Source organism: Phoxinus phoxinus, assembly GCF_949152265.1.
Source record: "Phoxinus phoxinus genome assembly, chromosome: 12".
Classification (NCBI taxonomy): Eukaryota; Metazoa; Chordata; class Actinopteri; order Cypriniformes; family Leuciscidae; genus Phoxinus; species Phoxinus phoxinus.
This window is the reverse complement of record NC_136887.1, coordinates 15660562-15684297: the sequence shown is the minus strand read 5'-3', so window position 1 is coordinate 15684297 and position 23736 is coordinate 15660562. Positions and strand designations below refer to the sequence as shown.

At 38.1% G+C, this 23736-nt stretch overlaps 1 protein-coding gene across 6 annotated transcripts in view; it reads right to left on the bottom strand.

The window, feature by feature from the left end:
• The window catches only part of glra1 (glycine receptor, alpha 1), a 59892-nt gene that overhangs the window by 11528 nt on the left and 24628 nt on the right, over positions 1 to 23736 (bottom strand). For all 6 annotated transcript variants that reach the window (XM_079630015.1, XM_079630011.1, XM_079630014.1 and 3 more), the window contains 6 exons: positions 20489 to 20556; positions 17612 to 17835; positions 13613 to 13695; positions 12871 to 13008; positions 5897 to 6111; positions 3568 to 3714 (listed from right to left, as the gene is read on the bottom strand). In XM_079630015.1, the coding sequence (XP_079486141.1) occupies positions 3568 to 3714; positions 5897 to 6111; positions 12871 to 13008; positions 13613 to 13695; positions 17612 to 17835; positions 20489 to 20556 (875 nt within the window). The remainder of the gene's footprint in view (positions 1 to 3567; positions 3715 to 5896; positions 6112 to 12870; positions 13009 to 13612; positions 13696 to 17611; positions 17836 to 20488; positions 20557 to 23736) is intronic.

The window sequence follows — 23736 nt, the reverse complement described above, 5'->3', positions numbered from 1 at the left end:
AAAAGTACATTGTATTAAAGGAGGATGAGAAACTAAATTGCAGTTTATTTATGCAAATGAACTTGCATCTTCATTTTAATCTAAATAACCTGTATGCAATAATCAATTATATTAACATTTTTAATTTAGTTGTGTCTTTGTTTATTGACTGTCTGATGAATAATGCACACAAAACTGGAACATTGGCGTAATTCTTAGAACAATTCTAGCAATACTACTATTTCTGTCATATCTTTAGTATTTCTATTACGTCACACAAAGTGCTTCTTTTTTATTGAGACGCAATTTACTGGTTGCAATTCTCTGATTGGTGGAAATTTCACTGTGGTATCATTGTGTAATGTACTTTTTCACCAGCAATTCCTCTGTTGAAAACGAGTATTAAAAAAATGTGTTGAAATAATTTGAACATATACCATCAATAACCTTTTAACTCACAGTGTCTTTAATGGTTTATTGTTAAGTGATCGTTAAAATCAATTCCCCAATAGAGAAAATGAATGGGATTTTTACTTCCGGAACCTGACTGGTGCACTCTATAGACACTTTACTATCCCATGAGTCCAAGGAAGAGGATTTGTGAAGGGCAGTGTAGCAAAACAACTGAATGTAGTACTACACCTATTCATATTACACTGCCCGGCCGGCCAAATAAAAGTCGTTGTTTGGATTTAAAAAGGCAAATTCTTAAGAGTCTATGATTGGATCTATGATTGGCGCATACATTTTTGGTCAAAATCTTGTATTAACAATGCAAGAGTCAATCACTCTGTAAAGTCTCCTCCAGCACACCCCAAAGACTTTCACTGAATTTAAGGTCTGGCATCTGAGGTGCCAGTTCATGTGTGAAAATGATTCGTCATGCTCCCTCACAAGCATTCTCTCACAGTTTGATCCTGATGAATCTTGACATTGTCATCCTGGAATATGGCCATGATGTGTCTTCCTACATAGTTGTTTAAGAAATGAAAACAACACACTCCATCAATTAGAGTTAAAAGAACTGTTGCCAAACATATAACATGCTAGCATTTGCCTATTTAAATCCGAAGAGTTTTTTGTTCAAAAGAAGTACCTACTAATGTGATTTTGGATGCAGCCTAAGTTTTATTTTTATTTTTGAGCCACTCAGTAGTTACCTTATGTTAGCTAAGTGAGACTTAAGTCAGATTGTGAGTGATAAGTCAGATTCAGGTTGCCCACTGTGCACTACCCAAAACGTGTCATGATTTATATATCAATAAATATTCAAGCGTTTACAGGACAACAGTCTCTGAAACAAGTTTGCTCTGGTGTCATTTCCACCACTGCTGAGCACATATCTCAGCGCTGTCCAGCAGGGGGAATCCTCTTTCTACACCCGACGCCTCTCAGAGACATATGCAGGAGGAGGAGGAGGTCGATAAGCTCCCATGGTAATGCCGGGGAGTTGTTTTATTGTGTAGTGCAGGGAGGTGACAGCTCCGGGCTGCAGTGCAGAGAGCAGGCACTGACTGATAGCCCCAGTGAGGCAGAATGAAGGGCTGAACCCCAGCCGTGGATCACTGTGGCTGGGGAGTTTCATTAACCAGGGGGTGATAATGATAATGCAGCAAACCTACTGCTGTGCTGCACCTCCTGAAATGAAAAACACTCCATATACACACAAACATTTAATCATACAACCATGGTCACGTGCCATTACATGGAGTCTCATGCTTGGAGAGCTATCGGAGAGCGTTCATGTTAATGGATATTCAAAGCCGTGACGGCCAAAACAGACTGAAAAATATTTTCCATTTCATGCTTTTGAGAACAAAAATGATGACTGGCAAACATACTATACCAATGAAATATTTCGATATACACTGCAGTTCAAATGTTTTTTTGTTTTTTTTGTAAAAAGAAAAGAAAAGAAAAATTAATACTTTTATTCGGCATGCATTAAATTGATCAAAAAAGACAGTTAAGACTTTTACATTGTTGTGTTTTTCAAATAAATGCTCTTCTTTCGAACTTTCTATTCATCAAAAGAAAAGAAAAAGACACTGGAAAAAAATGTATCACGGTTTTCACAAAAAATATTAAGAGGCACAACTGTTTTTAACATTGATAATAATTAAAAAAAATGTTTAAGCAGCAAATCAGCATATTAGAATGATTTCTGAAGGATCATGCGACACTGAAGACTACTGAACGTACACTGGAACGAACACGTCACTATATTTCTCATTTAAATAATTCCTGCCCAAGGCATACCCCCAAAAAATAAGAGAAAAAAGGGGTTTGGCCTGGTTGAGTTGCGTTAGTATTGTGTTTAAAATAGCAGTTATGTTAAAAAGAGTGACATTTCCCAAACACACTTGAAGAGGTTGACCAATCGCAACCCACTGTTCCAGGCGACCAATCAGAGCACATTCTGCTTTTCGGAAGGAGGGGCTTAATAGAGACCAGAACTAAACAAAGCGTTACTGACAGATAAGGAAGAGAAGTGCTGCAACTGTACAATATGTGAATTTTTGGTCCCCTTTAAAATATATTCATACTGAAAAGTTATTCACAATATTACTGTTTTCACTGTAAAATTAATCAAGTATATGCAACATTGCTGAGCATAAGAGACTTCTTTCAAAAACATTAAAAAGTCTAACCAACTTTTGTATGACAGTTTAGTAAAAATGTATTTGTCCAAATAAAGAGCCATTTTTCAATTAAGTTTCCTCCCAGATTGGTGCATTTATCTACCAGCGTTGGCTAACTGGTCCATGCTAACCAGCCAAACCCTTACTGCTTGGGTTGTGAACTTATTAGATGGAAATCTGTAGCATTTATACCAAACAGTTGGATTTGCAGTTTGCATCATTTGCCCTTGGCGCCTGAATGGTGGAAGGACTGCTATCAGCGAGAGCTGTGTAGTCTGTCTCTGTGGATTTACCTGTATAGGGCTAAGGGAACCAGAGACTAATCTCACTGCACCCATTACATGCAGCCCAGAGGCAAACTGAGGATTACAACGGAGGGATTCAGGATTTATTCGGAGCTTTCTGAGCTACTTGAAAGATTTCACCATGCCAACTCACATTACTCTATGAATGGAAGGAGCATTAATGTTTCAACTTCAACTCACATTATGTTGGTTTCAGTCTCAGCATGCTAAAGTCAGGAGAAAATATCAATCCGGCTCCCCCAAATATGACGACCCACTTATTAAAAAGGTGATAATGTTACAAAAGATTTCTATTTCAAATAAATGCTGTTCTTTTGAACTTTCAATTAAAAGGATCTTGAAAAGAATGTATCACGGTTTCCACAAAAATATTAAGCAGGACAACTGCTTTCAGCATTGATAATAATAAGAAATGTTTCTTGAGCAAATCAGCATATTATAATGATTTCTGAAAGATCATGTGACACTGAAGACTGGAGTAATGATGCTGAAAATTCAGCTTGGCATCACAGTAATAAATTAACATTATAAAATGTATTCAAATAGAACAATTACGTTACTGTTTTTTTTACTGTATTTTTGATCAAATAAATGTGCAATATTGCATTGTAGATCGAGTGTGCTTGTACTGTAGGGTTTACCTTAAGATGCCTTCTCCTCCTGTGAAAGCGCAGCAGCTCCTTGTGTTGGCGTGCAATGAAGTTGACGGCCGCATACTCCAGCAGAGCAGAGAACACAAAGAGAAGGCACACTGCCATCCAAATGTCAATGGCTTTCACATACGAGACCTGCAGCAAGACAGAAATCAACAGGATTTGCGACGAGCAACGAAGACCAACTCTGAGTCACCAACGCCTGGCTAAAAGTTCACTCACTGAGTCACTCTTGGCTCAAGTGCTCAGAACTTTCTAGTTGAGAAAGTCGTAAAATATGCCCATTATAGGTAAGAATACCTTTCATCTGAAATCTGGAGAGCTAAAAGGACTGTTCTACCAAGCCTGAGATAGGGGATCAAAGTGTTAATGAATAAAATATGTCAATTTTAAGAATTTAGGCTTAGCAGTGAGTCTTTATGCATTTTTTTCCTTCTTCTCAGAGCATGATGACTGTTAGACAGTGGCCCGGTCTCTATGCATAGAGACGACTGAAGTGCGCTCTGGGAGACGCGCTGAGAGCTGCTTCTTCTTTGGCCTGGAAAAGAGCTGGGCTGCCGGCCCGACCGCTTGGCTGAGACTCACTTTATTTGACAAGCCAGTGACCAAAGTGGTTGTGGAGTTTAGGTGGCATTACAGAGTGCACGGTTCACAAAGCATTGTTGAAATGACGGGAGCGCGCTGGGGTGAGACAGCGCTGATGAAATACTCCGCTCTGATCTTCACCGCTAATCTCATATGGCTTTATTGGAACGGTTCTCTTTCGTTAATTGAAACCTTTACAATTACTTCCATCAGTAACACCTACTACTATCAAAACCGAATAGTATTTGAGCTTAAGCCAAGAGACAAAGCTGTGTTTTTTAGATAAATGCAGCTGGACACAGGGGAGGTACAGCCATCCAAGGACATGGCTTGAGCACTGACATTTAAAAAACATGGCGTCTTTCAACACCTGCATGATCAGTACTGCGGTGAGAAGACTCAAAATCATCTGCCAAAATGTCAAATCTCCCAAAACATTCATATAAAAAAAAAAATTTCATTTCATAAATCCAGCTAGAGGTTTTCATGTCAAGCATGGCAACCTATTTAAACCTGAACGGTATGTGTGCCAAGTCATGGTGCATGTAAATGATGATCAGCATCTCAAACTACAGCAATATCCTGTCTCGTCTTGACGCTACATGTAGGATCTGAAAATCTGTGAAGTACTACAGCAGGCTGAGGAAGTAAAACAGGTGCAGAGAAATGACGGGTACAGTTTCTGTCCTGTTATAAAGTAATTATGTCAACAATCCCCAAAAACCACACACACAGAATAAAGGACAGCAGAATTACACCTGAAATAAGATAGTATTAATAGCAGGCCATTGATGCTATTAATGCAAAGCATTAATGAATAATGAATCACATGTAAAGCTGGCCGTACCAATGCAATAAGCTAAATAGGTATGAGGAACCATCTGAGGACTCTTTATGAATAGCCTGGATGTGTTATTTTGGTATGACTCGGTATGTCTATTTGGGATGTCTCTGACAAACAGCACTTTGGCAATAAACATCTTGTACTAAACATTAATTACAAGAAATTCACTCCTGCAGTTGAAATTTTGCCTTGTAAAAATATTACAAACATATATGTTTATAAATTGTAAAATGAACTTATAAAAAGTGTAGACAAGACATACATGGTTGGGTCTCAAAACCAAGTCAGCCTAGATATAATATTTGGGAATCAAAGAAATGCTCCTGATGTCAAGCTCGTCTCAGACTTTCGTATAGGGCAGCAAGATTTGGGGGAAAAAATCGAATTGTTTTTCTGATAAAAATTGTGATTACACATCTTGATTTTGAGATGATAAACCAATAAGACTACAAAATAAAAATAAAAATAATAATAGGTATTATTATTACAAAAATAAAATTACTATTGTAATATTTCACTGTATTTAACAATAATAATGAAAATACTAATAATAAATGTACTTTGCAAAAGTAAAAATACTAATACTAATAACAATACTAATATTTATGGCTGTTTTTACTAAAAGTAGCCTAACTTAACATATCTTAAAAATGTATCAGAGACATAGTCTCAAGATGCACACCAGTAATGTTTTATTCCAAGGCATGTTTATAAAAGCTACTTAAATATCCTAATTGAACTAAAGCCTAATCCTGGCTCAATCTAAGCCCTGTCTGTGGAACCAGGCCTTTAAATCTTAAAGTGATTTAACATGTTTGTGAACAGAGTATACTCTACACCCTCAGGGCATTATATTGTTGAGATGATTATGCTGGACACCCAACTGACCTTGGGAAGAGAAGCTCTAGATCCTGAGCTCTGGGTGGTCATGGTCAGCACAGTTGTGATGCCCAAGCCTACACGGGCAGGAGCAGCGTCCATGTTGATCCAGAAGGACACCCAAGACAAAATGACAATCAGGAGACTGGGAATGTACATCTGGATCAGATAATAGCCCATCTGTCTCTCCAGGTGGAAACGAGCCTCTATGCAGGTAAACTTCCCTGAAACACAAATAGTATGTGGCTTTCATTGTCTTCTATGTGATTCTCCAGTGTTTTCAGGTTTACGACAGCCCTTTTAAATAGGGTTGCGAAGGAATAACTGGTTCTTATTTAGAAAAATACCAGAACCAAATGATTCAATTAACAGTTTACCAAACTAAAATACAGATACTGAATCAGAACGAAACAGAGAGCATGACCAGTGTAGTTCAATTACAGAATGAATGACTCTTATGAACCTGTTCTTTTTAGCGAATCTGATTCCTGAACAAATGACTCTGACAAGTTGGAATAAAACATATGCAGCTTACAGACTTCAATCCGTGATACTGACTGCTTTTTCCCATGTGAGAAATACACAATATGCGTTTTATCAATAGTATTTTCAAAAAATAAATATATGTTATAACATTTTGGTTTGATTAGTAGTTTGTATAGCCCTAAAATCCAAAATAAAAGATCACATTTTAATTGTAATAGTTATAAATTATTATTATTAAAATGATTAATCATTGAACTTGCATTGCATTTGCATTTCCCCCCAAATATCCTTAAGTATCCGTAACTGCTAAAAGGAATCTGGGAACCAGAATAGTCAAATCCCATTCCTAGTTTATAGCCCCATGACAATTCCACGTGTGTTCCCACACTATAACTAAACAGCAGAGCTGAAAATGTCAGGGTCAAGGTTCATTTAACTTCCACCATTTACTCAGCTGAACTGGAATAGACAAGCTTTTGCAGTTGTTACGGAGTTGATGCAGCACAAACCTCTAGATTATTCCCTTACTCCTGGGAATATTATGTATTGACTACACGGTTGCATTTATGAATATAGATAAAGACATAAAGGGAAAGGCTAGTACTAAAAGCAAACAGAGGTATTGACTCAAACAGAAGCGCAAACAGAGAGAGCAAACACTTTCTTTGTTGATCGTAAACAGCCAAGCGAAAAACAGTAGGGATGCAACTGACCAGCACTAAAATTAAAACTACACAAGTACCCAAGGGACTCGGAGGATGCATTCGGATGAGGAAGACAGGCTGGACTGCAGAGCTTAGGCCTTTTCTGCAAATCAAAATAGATTGGCACTAATAAATCTGAGAAAAACGACACTTTAATTTCCGGTTAATGCTTGACTGAGGAGCAGCAGAGCTCATGTACTGAATGTCCAGGGCTCGCGCTGGAGGAACACGACTATGCAGAGAGAGAGAGAGAGCTTTTTTCCCTGTTTTTCCACACTTGTTCAATATACAATTTGTTCTAATTTGTTCATTTTTTTTTTATTTGTCATGCTCATAGAAATGCTTTGGCAATACAATGTACAATTCGTCGTGCTAATAAAGCTCATTTGAATTTGAGAGAGAGAGAGAGTGAGAGAGATCGAGAACTGAGACGGTGAGTGATGATTAGAGCGTTAGGGCATCTTCAGGGTATTTGATCCGCACAAACACAGAGGTGATAGGTGAAGTGCAAAGTAAGCACACTGAAGAATTATGAGAGAGAGAGAGAGAGAGAGAGAGAGAGAGAGAGAGAGAGAGAGAGAGAGAGAGAGAGAGAAAATATTGAGCAAATATTTAACTTTTTTTAAGTATTTAAATCTAATTGATATTAGTTAGTTCTGGATTACCTCAAATATGCAAACACAGACAAGAGAATTATCTACCGTATATGAATTATACTTAAAGGTGACCTATGCAGGTTTTTTACCTTAACTGAACAGCTTCGGAGTCATTGGAATGGTTATTTAACTTTTTAGGGTTGAATGGTGGTCGTCTCTCACCCCCCTATCGCCTGTGAGCGGAAAAAACACACTTGCAACTTTGAGCCGGCCGGACGCGGCGTCAGGAAGTATCGGTGATATCAGGTCTCGCGATGTAACGAATTGCTTTACGGCAAAAAGAAATCTGATAAAATTCTATAATTATTGCGCTCCCTCACGCTGTTCGAACCCGAATGAAGAAGACGTTGTAAAGAATGTCCCGTCTGCTTTGATGTCGTTGATCTACTAGCCTCTGGTATCTGAGAGTCGCCAACCAGTTTTTCGACAGTGTTTTTAAATATCTATTCCAAAGCTGTAGGGGGAGCTCTATAGAGATATTCCATAGAGAAACCTGCCAGCAAAAAGCGAGAATACAGCGAAGAAATTCCCAAACCTGCATAGCCCAGCTTTAATACAAAATCAATATGATGGGCCTGCATGAGCACAAATGTCTGTGTAACACCGTGTCCTAACTACACGCGCCGCGACACGCGATAAAAGGTATCTTTTCCATGTTAATCAGAGTTTTTGTCCTAACCAGACGCGACGGCGACACGCGAAGTTTCTAATTTACACCGTGTCCTAACTACACGCGACGCGACGCCGCGACACGCGATAAAAGGTATCTTTTCCATGTTAATCAGAGTTTTTGTCCTAACCAGACGCGACGGCGACACGCGAAGTTTCTAATTTAGAAACGGTTCCTATTTCTGCGACGTCGCGGCTGACAGATCCGCCCACACAGAGATCTCATTGAATAAACTGATTGTCATATAAAGAGATCACACTTGTTATGAGTACACATTATTTATTTTTAGTTAAAAATAGGTCACTGTGCCACAAGCGATAATGGATAATTTACCTCAGATTTTGAAAGCATATAATATAGCGTTCAAACTGAATTCTATGCAAACATACAACTGTACTTCATAACAAAATTAGTCAATAAGTATATTTTGTTAATTTTTTGATTTTTAATAATGTTATTTCTTGATTTGATTATGTCCTTACCCATTTCCAATGCGAGTGCGGGCCAGCAGTGCGCTTTCACAGAGAGACTCCGCCCACAAGCTGTTCTGAATGGCTGTGATTTTTTGATTGACGTGTGCCGTCTCACAGTCGCGTCGCGTCTAGTGTGGACAGACACACTTGCTGTCGCTGGAATTTTATCGCGTCGCGTGTAGTTAGGACACGGTGTTAGAAACGGTTCCTATTTCTGCGACGTCGCGGCTGACAGATCCGCCCACACAGAGATCTCATTGAATAAACTGATTGTCATATGAAGAAATTACACTGGTTATGAGTACACATTATTTATTTTTAGTTAAAAATAGGTCACTGTGCCACAAGCGATAATGGATAATTTACCTCAGATTTTGAAAGCATATAATATAGCGTTCAAACTGAATTCTATGCAAACATACAACTGTACTTCATAACAAAATTAGTCAATAAGTATATTTTGTTAATGTTTTGATTTTTAATAATGTTATTTCTTGATTTGATTATGTCCTTACCCAAGGGCGTAGATTTGGTTTGAACATTGGGGGGGTTTTCATGTGATCATGGTATAAATATTGGGGGGGTTGTGGGGGGGTTATAATGCATAGATTTAAATATTGGGGGGGTTATCTCCCCCCTAACCCCCCCACAAATTACGCCCCTGTCCTTACCCATTTCCAATGCGAGTGCGGGCCAGCAGTGCGCTTTTACAGAGAGACTCTGCCCACACGCTGTTCTGAATGGCTGTGATTTTTTGATTGACGTGTGCCGTCTCACAGTCGCGTCGCGTCTAGTGTGGACAGACACACTTGCTGTCGCTGGAATTTTATCGCGTCGTGTGTAGTTAGGACACGGTGTAAACCTTTGTACATAAATTGTTTTTAAATTTCATTTTTAAACTCAATTTTATAGACCCCATTTGAATATTTTCACATAAATGTATACAATACATATACACAACAATGATTTCTTCAATACATAGTTTCAAAGAAACAAAAATCTAAGAGAATATATAGATTAAAAGATCTTTGTATATTTACATATATACTTTTCCCCACCATTTTGAAATCTCTTTCATGACATGAATTTTTTTGCAGAATTGATATCTCTGGCTGTGTAGAGTCTAGAATGGCTTTTTATACACAATGTAAATAAAGTAATTGTCTTGTTCTTTAATAAATAAAATTTAAAGCAATAAATTGTGTTTGAATAGTTTTATAAAATGTTACACTTTACGCTTGTTTTTCATGAATGAGGCTCAATGCTATGAGTATTTGGCCAGTGTTTTATAACAGAACGAGATAATAATGGAAATGTGCTCTGGTTGAAACCAGCATGAGGTGCTCGGAAGCCTCGGAAAACCGTGTAACATTTTTTTTTTTTACATTTCTTTTGAAATAAAATGTAATGTTAATCTAATAACATTTAAAGGGGTCATGAATTGAGAAAACTAAATGTTCCTTGATCTTTTGACATAAGAGGTCATTGTACTATAAAAATATCCTGAAAGTTTCAGAATGCAAGATTTCCGTGTTAATCCAATTTATTGAAGCCAAGCGGCCCAAACGTCCGCTTCTCAGAAGATCAACGCCTACTTCTACATCATTGCCTACTTAACCCCGCCCACCAATCCACACGTTTCAAGTAATAGTGAATGCGAGAGATGCAAACACAGGATTACTGTAGTATTACTGTGCTGTATAAAACCATAGATATGCTCTGAGGATTACAAGTTGTTTTACAGTGCCAAGTTGTGGAAAAACAGTCTTTGCATTGCCATCATTGTGAGCCTAAGATTAAAAAAGCATGGATGAACTTTATTTTTAAGAAGTTCCAGTCAGATCGTGTCAGTAAGACGTTTGTTCGCTTCATTTTACTGTGGATTCGTTTTTACACAAGACACCGTTTGCCGCAAGCTTTTCAGATAAGAAAAAAATAAATAAAAAGGTGATGCAGAGATGACCATATTGATTCCGACCAAGCGTGCCGCATAAGCCCTGAAAAGTGAAGTCAAAGCATCTCGATCGCCCCCTGGTGACTGGTCCTAGTATAGGTCATAAACCCCGCCTCCCCGTGTTATTCAACGGGACGTGAGACCAACTAAACAATTAAATTACACTTCAAATATCTTTGTTACGAATAATCCACTGGAGGCAAGCTGGTTGAGAACCCAAATGCAACTTTACTTCAAAACATAATCAAACATAAAACAAAGGCATGAAACAAGAACATCGAAACATTCAATACTCGACAAAGACACAGGGCAAACATGAGGGCTTAAATACACAAGACTAACGACAAGACAAGGAACACCTGTGAACAATGATCAGACAATTAACAAATGACAAGACACATGGCAGAATCACATGACAAACAGGGAATCACATGACAAGACACAGAAACATGACAAGAACAAGAAACAAAACCCAAACCGTGACAATATTTCTTCCAAAGGTGGTTTCTGTCATTTGCTGTCGTTTTTATCAAGCTGATGTAAGTTCAAGAGTTTTTTTTTTAAATAAGTTTGTTTTAAGTTTTAGTTAGTATAAAAACTGTGGTGTAACGTCATGATTGACAGCTGTGATTGACAGGTTCTCTGAGTGAAGTAGTCACTGAAGCACCAACTGACTTTTTTTCGGGATCTTCATAGGACTGACGAGATAGTATTTACTTTATTTTAACAAGCCTCTTGTCGTACTGCAATCAACAGACATCAAAATTGGAGCAGAACGGAGGAACGGAGCAGACATAGGCCACCTAAAAAAAGTGCAGGGAGAGCTTTACTTCCTGCTCACTACTGCGCAGGTCTGGTCCCGAGATCGCTACTGCGCAGACTCTAGTCTCAAGATCTCAGCGCCATATCGGGACACTGGCGGCTTCAGTTCTCACCAATGGAAGAGAGCGAAGGGGCGTCGTCCATCTTTTTTTACAGTCTATGGTTCCGACAGTAATATTGCAACACAAGTGTGAGTAACAGTGTTTTTACCATTTGTCACTATTGTTGTTCTTTCCTTTGCTTCGGCATTTATGGGGTTAAAGCGCTGGATTATCGGATATAGACGAAAGCACACAGAGAACGCTGCTTTTGTTATTGTTTTGATCATGAACAATGCTAAGTAAAAGCTTCAGTGAGCGACATCTGTTTTGTCATTAGTAAGACATTACAACACGTTTAATTTTGTTTAAAACGCGACAGCAAATGACAATGCATAGCCTACATTTTTCACTTTAGCGAAAATGACGTTTAAGAACGACAGTGTGACAAACGATGATACATTCATTCATAATTATATTACATGAAACACCGTTATCCTGGATGCATTCGGATGATTCATCCACTGTTTCGGTTGTCCAATGTTATCGTTATCCTGTCAACCATAACTGGTAACTTCAAGAACTTAAACTTTATTTTGTATAAACATGATAAAAATGGTTTAGTTCATGACCCCTTTAACGTCACTGTAACAATATATAATAACCTTTTTAATGTTCTCTTAGTCCTCAAACCTATTGTGATACCAGATAAATGTGACCTTTAATAAAACCTAATGCTAAAGAAAAAATAAAGAAATGATATCCAATAAGACTGTTTCGAACAAAACAAAAACACAAACTCTCATTAGCTCAATGATAATAACTCAAGAAAAAGGCAGAAAATCTGCTCTGACTGTCCCTGCTGTTTTGGCTTGCTTCTATTTTCGATCTGAACTAGTCTGGCCTTCAGCAATTTTCCAGTTTATCTGGAGTGTAACAAATCCTGACCGTCAACGTTGACTGAACAGATGGTTTTTAACCCAATCAAAAGTTCATGAAGAAGATTCAAAGCATATATGTGGTCCACAACCTTTCACTGAACCCATTTTGGTGCCAAATGCTTCATAACAACAGATCCAACAATAGTAAGCGATTGTGTCCGGTCACATCTAGACCAGTGCCAGCTCTGAACAAACACTACAGCTTCACATGCAGATGAATATCACACGATGACACTTACCTGTATTATAGTGCTTGGTGCAGTAGCGCAGATCCTTCTCTTCTTTCAGTATAAACTGAGGTAACGTCAGTCCGTCCGCTACCTGCACGGCTCCTTTCTCGTCCCACTCAAATATAAGATCATTCATCGTGTAGCCAACTAGTGGAGGAAAAATGAAACAATAGTGTTGTCCATGACAGCAAAAAAAAAAAAAAAAGAGCTTAATTTGGTCTGAAATTGGATTCGGTACCTATCATCACTATCCACGATACATATTGTTGCATTTTTTAATTGCGGTATATTGTGTGACACGATATATTGTTACACCCCTAGTATATAGCGTCAAAATGTGAAACAAAAAGCACCCACTATAATCAAAAATAGTGCAAATGTCAGCATAGATTTTAACGGGAGAGATTTGTTCAAATGTTACATAACCACCAAACCTGCGTCACCATCCGTCACCCACAAATAATTTGCTCATAATTTTCAAAATGCTTCATTCAAACAAAGTTTCCCCTGTAGAAATGCGCTATAATTTGGCAAATTTGAGAATCAATAGTAAATAACAGAAATCTGTAATGGCAGGAAGGGCCGGAGTTGGCCTGTGCTTGAAGCGTCTCTCTGCTGACTGCTGAATCTACTTGAAGGCGGCCTTAAATCACTACGCTCTTCATCTGCTGGTGCCAGCCAGTACAACATCCATCTCTGCACCACTGAATAAATCCTCTCCATCTGGCTGAAAGGATCAGGGCATACTTACAGCTCTCCAGCTGCATTATACAGGTCTGCACATCCATAGGGAAATTCTTCAGGTCCATGGGGCAGGCCAGAATCAGTGTTATTCTGAGAACAACAACACCCGCGATCAGCAACAAACTCCACAACAGATACAATTAGACAGCTCTTATTTTCTTCCTTTTCCACTGGTCAAATTTAAAGGAACAGTTCACCCACATCAGCATTATTATTTTAATATTATTATATACCTTTATTGCATTTATTAAAGAGGTGGTATAATGCCCTTTTCACAAGATGTAAAATAAGTCTTTGATGTCCCCAGAGTGTGTATGTGAAGTTTTAGCTCAAAATACCCCACAGATGTTTTTATATAGCATGTTAAAATGTTAAAACGCACCGTTTTTGTCTGTCCCTTTAAATGCAAATGAGCTGCTGCTCCCGGGACAGGGGGCGGAGCTTCAACAGTTTGTGTCTTTGTACCTCACACAGACATGCACTGAAAATGTCAACGTTTATGTTCAAACCGGAGTCAGACAATAATGGAGAGACTCAAGAAGAAGTGACAACATGTAGAATGCAACAGGACATTTCTGAATGGTTAGTTGATGAATTTATGTAGTTTATGTGTAGTATCTTCTACACATTGATTAGCATATTCTGTCATGATAATCTATAAATCGCGTTCCCGAGGACGTCGCGTTTTTTATTTTCCGGTTTCATTTGACTTGTTTTAGTATTTTTTTTATTTTTTTTTTTTACTTAATATTTATTTCAGTTTTAGTCATTTTAGTATTTAAACTTAATTCAGTTAGGTCGGTGTCAAGGCAACATTTTTAATTTTCATTTAAAAGGAAAGGCTCCATTGACTTCCATAGTATTTTTATTCTCTCCATACTATGGAAGTCATTGGGGTCTATCAACTGTTTAGTTGCCGGCATTCTTCAAAATATCTTCTTTTGTGTCCAGCAAAAGAAAGAAATGCATACAGGTTTGGAACAACTTTGTGAAGGCGAGCAACATTTTTGGGAGCACTATCCCTTTAAGTTTTTGATTTGTCATCTAACATTTATATTTTATTAGATTTCAGCTTTATTTTAAATGCAAACTAATTTTAAGGGTTTATTTTTAGTTAACAATAACACAGCACCCAATGATTACAATTCTGCCATTATTCGCTCACTGTCATCAGTTGTTTTTCACCAATAATTTCCTACGCCACTGCAGCTCTCAGATGAAATATGTCGCAGTTCGTTTTGGTTTTACGAGACACCTGGTTATGAGACACTGGAGAACCAATAACGCTTGATGTTATTGATGTCCAACCTGAAGCACAGGTGCCAAATTTGATTTGAGAGCTGCATCAGGGGTGACGATTATCAGTGAATAACTTAAATTTCATTCTGTTCCTCACTTCAGAAGACTTAAAATATAGTGCAGGGGTTGTATTACAGACCATTCCGATTGTGCCTTTTAAAGCGTGTGGTCACTTCATAGTGTTATTGTATGGAAATAACAGCATACAGAATAGGAATGACATAAGGATGAGAAACAGAGAGATTTTTCATTTTTAGGTGGCTATCCCTTTAAGAAATGCAACCAAACTCTATTAAATCTATGATTATTAACTCTGCACTGGGCTGCTTCTTTATCTAGCTTTAGGATCATATGAGGCAGAGCTCTGATATGAGGCTGTATTTACGTTATTTACCTGAAATGTTCAATTTAACTGTGCACTGTGGCTGGTGCAATTTAGAGAGAGTTCACAGCTAAGACTGAACTGATCTGAAAGGTTCATTTGATGGTGTCAAGTTAAGAGACGATGCTTCCCAATCCACACAGCTATTCACCACAACCCCAGTCCTCTTTAATGCTACAATGATAAGACATAAAGTGAATTTGGAAATTGGAAATGTGCCAAGAAGGAAATATTTACTTTTTTTGCTTTAAGCTATTTCATTTTTAATAATAAAGTACCACACACAATTAAGCAAACATGCTGTGCAGTATAAACAGTGTATAATTTCATCAAGATACACTACCGTTTCAAAAGTTTGGGGTCGGTGAGTTAAAAAAAGAGAAGGTTTTAAAAAAGTCTCTTTATGCACATCAAATCTGCATTTATTTGATCAAAAACTCAGTAGAAACAGTTAAATTTTGCTATTTTCTATTTTAATATATCTTAAAATGTAATGTATTCCTGTAATGCAAAGCTTAGTTTTCAGCATCATTACTCCAAGTCTTCAGTGTCACATGATCCTTCAGAAATCATTCTAATATGATTATTTGATGCTCAAAAAACATTTCTTATTATTATCAATGTTATAAACAGTTGTGCAGCTTAATGTTTTTTTTTGTGGAAACCATGATACTGATGATTTATTTTAGGATTCTTTGATGAACAGAAAGCATTATTTAAAAAATAGAAATCTTTTGTAGCATAATACTTGTCAATTTGTTGCATTCCTATGTAGTATATGTTTTATAAAACTTACTAACTACAATATGTGTCGGCCAAAAGATATTTGCTGATAATTTTTTGTTACCCGTTACATTTTTCTATATAATGATTTTTTTTCTTACATTTTGCTGAAAATTCTATAAAATGCTGTTTAATCTGGCAGGTCCCATTGCAACAACTTACCCCATATAGTGTGACAACATGGCCCACTACTGAGCCATGTTATCACAAAAGGTCAAAGTGTGTTTAATGAACTGTATGTCTTTTTTTTAAAGGGCGCAAAGAAATCAATCCACCCTGAGAAACACAGTCGGCAATAAACCTGCTTTGACAACTAGCCCCGGTTTAAGGTGAGACACTATAGGTGAATAGGGTAATATTTTTAACTAGCAGATATCACCATTAAAATTTCCCTGTTGATTACCTACATTAAGATTAGAAAAAAATGTATTACAAGTTTTCTGTAATTTAATGTTTAAATATGCAAATTAGGCATTATCTAATTAAATATGTGCTAATTTGCCTATATTTTAAAAAACGAAATCTCAGAATTGGATAAAGCCAGGTTCAAAATTCTTTTTTCATTGTGTTCACATATTAGATGGGAAAAAAATTACAGAGGGATTTATGGATATCTACTTTTGTTATCCTGTAAATCAGAATATACTGTCAATAGCCTTAAAAAATGTATTTTCGCCGTGTTTTTTGGATTAAAATGTTATATATATCAGGCTAGGAATAATATATTTACAAATCCCTCTGTAATTGTCTTCATAATATAACTAGGTACAAGACTGGAAAGTTTGGTGTGTATAGGTACTACTGAAGAGGAGATTTCGGACTTGGATAATGAGAGAACTCATTTTGAGAAAAAGGCATTTAAAGATTTGTAATGTAAAAAATCATACTTTTTTAGTGGAAACAACTATTTACTGACACAATATCTTATCAAATCATTAGCAACAACAATACAAACCACCTAAACCACATAAAAACTTATAAACACAGCATTTATGGCCATCAACTGGATGAACAGAAAAACAGTCAAAAACACACATCTGAATGTCAGAGCGTGTCACGTGATGCATCGGAACGAATCACGTTGTCAGAAATTGACATCAGCCAATGAGATTTCGCTTTTAGGGTTAAATGCCCATTTTACTTTCACGATTGGTTACTGATTAAAAGGAAATGACCATATTTGGATCCGACAGCATTGTACAGAAGAGAGAGAGCTTCACAGACGTGTGCGTGATTAAAGGAAGAACACAGAGATCGCGGAGCAGCGCGTTGATTAAGAACGCCAACTTTTGTTGAATTTCAGAGAAATCTACAGACGCAAATAGACAGTGTAGTAAAATAAAGTCCTAAATGTGTATTTTGGACTTTTTTTCACCACAAGTCTGAAAGAAGACATGTTATTGAAGACAAATAGCCCCAAATCTAAAAATTGACCAGTGAAAAAAAACGATGTTTTTGCCTGCCGTGTCTCGCCTTAAGTGTACAAAGAACACACCGTATAATGCATTATTGACGGCATTAGATTATATATTGCACTCTCACCTTATACTGTACAAAACATTCCCATTTTTGGAGATCCTCAAAAGCTTGTTGTCCGTTGTAACCTCGTGGAAATTAGCTCCCTTTTCATTGGCAAAGAACAGATCAGGTTTCCAAATGGAGTCCAACATGGAGGGATCAAGGTCAAGGGAGTCATCGGGATATTCGCTGTAGGCCAGCCGAGGGTCATTCCACTGCTGTCTCAGGAAAATGTTCACTCTGTAATCCTGTGGCACACAAAGACAGCCATGCCAACAGATCAGAGGTGAGGAATAGACACCAGCACATTTTATAAGCTAACATCAGGCTCAGGAACCAGTGAAGTTTCACAAGGACATGCTGCTTTTTTTTTTTTTTGCTAGTATGTCTAAACTTAGTCCAGGTAAATTTGGCATCGTCTCGCAATAGATTTAGCTCGAGATAATTGTTATTCGTGAAGGCAGACCGCCCGGTGACATGGCCGACGCGTAAAAGCAGACACCGTAAAGCAGTGGCATTTCGCCCCAACACACAGCCATAATTGTCAATTCTTCTCCAAAACGGGCATGCAGTTATATCATTTCAGGGAGACCATTAAACTGTCTGGGCAGTAATGTACCTTGGGATGACTTGGGATGATCCGCATGGCACGAAATAAAGTGGATGACCTTTGCAATGGCAATCAGCTACAACATGCAAGGACATTTCAGGGCAATTATCCTAATGTATGGTGACCGGTTCATCCCAAGGATTTCGAAATATTTTGATGGAGGAGAATCATCTGTCCCAGGTTATTAGATTTGCCTCTCGGAGAGCACAGGAAAAGAACAAGTCCCATCGATTTTACTTTGTCAATATTTCTCCTTTATGATAAACAGCCCGCGGTCATTGTAGACGCAAAATGAACCCAGCGAAAACAACTGAGCGATGCATGGCGGCTTCATTACAAGTAGCATTATCTCCCAATTACTCAGGCGTTATGTAAACACATCTGTTCTCTTCGGCAAACGCCTATTACACACATTTAACGTCACAGAAACCACGCATATATATGGCAAAATTAGTAAAACCTTTTGCTCTTGTCTACTGTGATTTTCAGGCATCCGTTGCTACAACCAAACAGGACGCCTGCAGTCAAACGCTCCCCTTCAAACGTACAGCTAGTTTCCGACAGAATGATTTTGCAAACAAGCGAGCAGTGGGCGCACATTCATCAGCACACACACACCTTTTTTTTCCCCTTTCTGATTTGATTTCTCTAGGCTAAGGAGAGTGATTTATGGCAACAACCCACTCATAATGCGATTCAAGCCCAAGGCCAGATCCTATCCTGACGGTGACATATTAGAAAAAGTTTGCATGACTCTCCCGCGCCCCAACTCTGCTAACAAATGACGGACGTTGAAATTTACACGTTCGCTCTCTCTTGCTTCCTCAAGAAAATGAAAGAGCCGCCGAGATAATTAAATAGCCACTCGCCTCTCCCGTGGGCCCCTTGCCTTATAAAAAGGGTAAACAATTAGGACAGCGGAAGGCCGGGGGGAACGACGGTCTCAGTAGTGGCCGGAGTCGCTCAGATCATTACTGGCTGAAACATTGTTCTTGACTGCCCTATAAGCAATAAAGATTTATCGATATCGCTCGCGTTACCTGCTCCTGCCCCTCCACCTCGCCGCCGCTTGCTCAGTGTGAACACGAGCATGAGCAACTCGGATCAATTCCGCTGGTTATGGAAGAAAGAAAGAGTGGAAAGCACTGCATTTGTTCAGCTTGAGGGGGTTTTGCAAGCTGCTGAAGTTTTTGGACCTGCTCAGCTGGTGCCAAACAGGAAATCTTGGCATTACAAGATATTATTTCAAAAAAAAAAAAAAAAAAGAGTGTAACCTTCACCTGGTCAACAGTTGACAAGGTCTTTCGATTGCATTTGCCTCCATGTATCAATACATTGAAAACACATTAAAAACTATATTGCCCAAGAGGTACTTATTGGCATCTGATCAATAAAACTATATAAATGTGAAAGTCTGGCTTTGGGTGCACATGTTAAATTCACTGTTTTTCATTATCATAAAAAGAGTGACCATTAAGGCCCACTGACCCCAAGAACGATAACTATAGCAATAACTATTTTAGCATTCACACCGATAGCAGTAAAATTCTAAGCTCTTTCAAGCCAGATGGATGCTGATTGACTGTCAGTGTTTTTATCTGAAAAAATTATTCTAAAAAGTGTTTTCTGAAACGTTTTTGTTATAGTTGTGGTGTGGACTTTACTATTTGGTAACACTTTATTTTAATGGTCCACTTAAGATATTCTAAGTAATGACTATAAGTAACTTTGCAATTACATGTACACTACTAGTTATTGGATTATTGGTAGACTTTCTGCTTAATATCTACTAACACTTTATTTTGATGGACCACAACAGACACTCTACTGCCTATAAGTAACAGCCTACTAACAGTCTGTCTACTTAAACCCTAATGACTGGCAGTTGCAAAGTTACTTATGGTTAGTAGAATGTCTAAAGTGGACCATTGAAATAAAAGTGTGACCCACTATTCTTACAGAATTAGAAAGATTATTATTATATACTTTATAGTTATCCTTATCCTCCTTGGTGTGAATGGGCCTTTACAGCGGGGTCCAAAAGTCTTAGACCACATCCAAAACCTTGAAATAAACAGAAAAAAACTAAGCTAAAGAAGCATATTTAAATTTATGTAAAATTTTCAGTTCAGCTTCTCTTTCAATTTTTTTCTATGTTAATCATAAGCACTAACAAAATGTATTAAATTAGAAAAATGCAAAGTTTTGGAGCCCGTTCATCTGAATTTTTTTCTTCTCCAAACCGTTATAGGGTTACATATCATGTGCATCACTTTTATCAATATACTCACCATTGTTGTTTCAGCAATAGATCCAAAACTGTTAATAAAAATGTTGCATGTTACGTTCACAGGTGGACCTGTGGAAAAAAAGAAAAGAGAAAAACAACAAAACAACAACAACAAATAAGTCAAATGATACTGATAAAAAAAACAGGTTATCCTCCACATTTTAATCTTACCAAAATTTAAACCTATTCCTTAAGAATCAACAACAAATACTAAGCAAAACTTACCTGCTAACTGCTAAAATTAGCACATTATAATTGACTTCAATCATGTCATTCTTTTTAAGATACATACATTGCCTTAGCTTACAAAACAAAGATGCTGTTAAAATAAGGAGTGGTATGGTTTATTAGACTAATCGTCCCAAAGTGAAAGGATGTTGAGGTGAGTCTTCTGTGAAGACAAGGGCCAACAGTATTATTATTATTAGGACAGAACAAACCCTCAAAGGGAAGCCATTGTTCCTCTCATTTCTGTTTTAGAAATATTGGAAGTAAATCTCTTATGCGGGTGCATAACTGAAAACCTGCAGTCAAAGAGACAGATGTATACGACTGAACAGAAACCATACTTCTGCTGTTAAAAAAAAACAAGCGATCCATCACATATGGCTCTGTAAACACAGAGAGGGGGATATTTGGAGTGACACGGCGCTCATGGCCTCGTAAAGACCCTGTCAGGCGGCTCCAGACTTCTGATTCGGTTAGATACAGAGCTGCTGAACAGAATGGAGAAACCCTGAACCCAATTTCTCTGCCTGCTGACGAGCCAACACACAGCATCCTAAGGTGCTGAATGAGTAGATTACTGGAAAGAAACATATTGCAATCTGCAAAGTCTTGCACAATTTATTAGGCATTCTAGAAAGCTGCGAAGTGCAAGAAAATGATTACCTGGAAATAAATTGACCTCATGTATGATTTGACAAAATTGTACACACACGATTGTATAGCGTTGCGCCATCAGAAATGTTTTAATTGACGAACAGATCTCAGATAGTCAGGGTAGTGCCATATTTAATTATAGACATGAATGAATGCGGAGCTGTGAGGAATAGAAATACAGTGCGTTTATTGTACTGTTTAACAACAAAAAACTTTCTGTAGACAAAAACTACATAAAACGGTTTTGAAAATGACTGGATCTAGTATCTTTATACAATATGTGCCATTGTAAAGAAGACTAAGTCGCAGCCTCATTTTCCTCCGTTTTAAAAGCAATATGGTGTCAAACCTGACTACGGTCTATTTTAGGGCAGGAACGACACGTCAAGGTAATCGATTATGTTGATTACGCACTGTTTATGCTCATCCCTAATCCCCTGTCACGCTTCACACAAAACTCATTCTAACTAGCCATTAGCATCTGCTCTAGAGTTTTATTTTGTGTGAAACATGACAGGGGATTAGGGATGAACAAACAGTGCGTAATCGACGTAATCGTTACGTCTACACGTTGTTCCAGCCCTAGTCTATCTTAAATGTGCACAACACCTGTGATTCAAAACCTAGTGAGCAGCCTCACTGCCTGCCTACAAAGGCAGAATCCTAACCATAATCAAATGAATTGGTAACATTCCAAACGCAATCCAATAAGCATTCTGCATGAAAGATCAATTGACCCTTTGCAGGGAGCTTGATTGACAGGTGATCTGACCAATCATATTTCGCCATCCGCCATTTTGTCCGACAAAGCAGTCAGGAGAGTTAGTAGATTAACATGGGAGGATTTGAACTTGAAAAACGGAGTGTACTGATGCCTTTCCGCGGTTAAAACAACATTCCTTCTTATGTTCATTCATGTTTATTTGATGCTATAAATGAACTGGAAGGAAGAGATGATCGGTTAACGAGCAGCTTTAACTGAGGCTCTACAGTGATCTGTCAGACACATTAGAGCCACAAAACTGTATTTATTGTTTACATTTCTTTTAAAAAATGACCAAATTTGAAAGGTGAGACTTTGTTTAATATCAAAAGTAACCCAAAAGTAACCTGTTCTGTCCTGTCCGTCGGGGTGTTGTCAGTGTGCTCTCTGCTCCGCGATGTATTTTCACTGCGTGAGAACATGGTGTGGCGTGAGAGCGGCATAGCTTGTCAGACATAGCAACATAAAGTCTTTGCGAATGGTCCAATTCACAATTGATTTCAAAAGAGTTTGACATTAGCATGTTGCTAAGCTAACAGCACAATTCTCTAACAAGCATAAAAATAAGTAGTTGAGCGGAATTAATGATTGTGTGTAACGTAATATTTCATTTGAATCAAAATATAGCATTATGTATTAGTCAACCTAGCTTTGTCCGCCATCTTGGTTTTCACTCGTTGTAGTACATTATCGTTCTCTGTGAAGGCCACGCCATGTTGCCTCGGAATTTGGCTTAAACAAGGTATCTTGGCAGAATTCAGTTGCCTACCTTTTGAACCAAACTTTGCCTTCGTAGGCGGCTCGCTAATTTTGGAACTGGCTCAAATTGTATCATATTATCAGGCAGTTCCTGTTTGAGCCTCTATACAGTGTCAAGCCCCATCGTTGCTCTTGGCGTATTCCTTCCACTGGGTATTATACTGGCTGTAATCATTTGTCTGTTCTTGGCTTTCCTTGCCGTATGTGACGCAGCGCAGAGGAAATCTAATGTCCTCACCCCCACTGCAGTTCATTTGTGAGCCCAGCCTCCAATAAGGAGAGGAGAAAGAGAAAGACAGAGCTCATTAACTGTCAGGAAAGGGTGAGTCATCGCCAAGAATGATTTGCTTTGCCATGTTTTTGCCAAACAATCTGCGCCCTGCTCTCCTTAGAGAAGCTCACTGCAGAGGGAAGCAACCACCAGCGAAGGGACGTTCAGGTTATTTATACATTTTTCACTCAGCTGTCCTTCCCAGCAAATCAGACCTTAATTTCTGAGCCTTGCCTCCACTCTCATCTCGTAGAGGTGACGGTAGTTTAGAAGCCTCACACGTTTCACTGCGCTTCTCTTTATTACACAGACACAAACAGGACGCGCGAGTCGCAAAGATCAGCCTCGTCTTTCCTAGAGATGAGCTCATCAGAGACAGAGAAGGAGAAAGTGAGGCAAGAGCGTTTTCCCGCACTGTATTGACGTTGCACAGTTAAGTATTTACGAAGAAAAATCAAGACATTCAGAGCGTCATTACTGTGATTAATTTCATGCATAAACAGAACAATCATTAATCAAATGTCCCTTGGGTAAGTATAACCTCCTTAGAAAGCCCATAAATTACGTGCTTGCC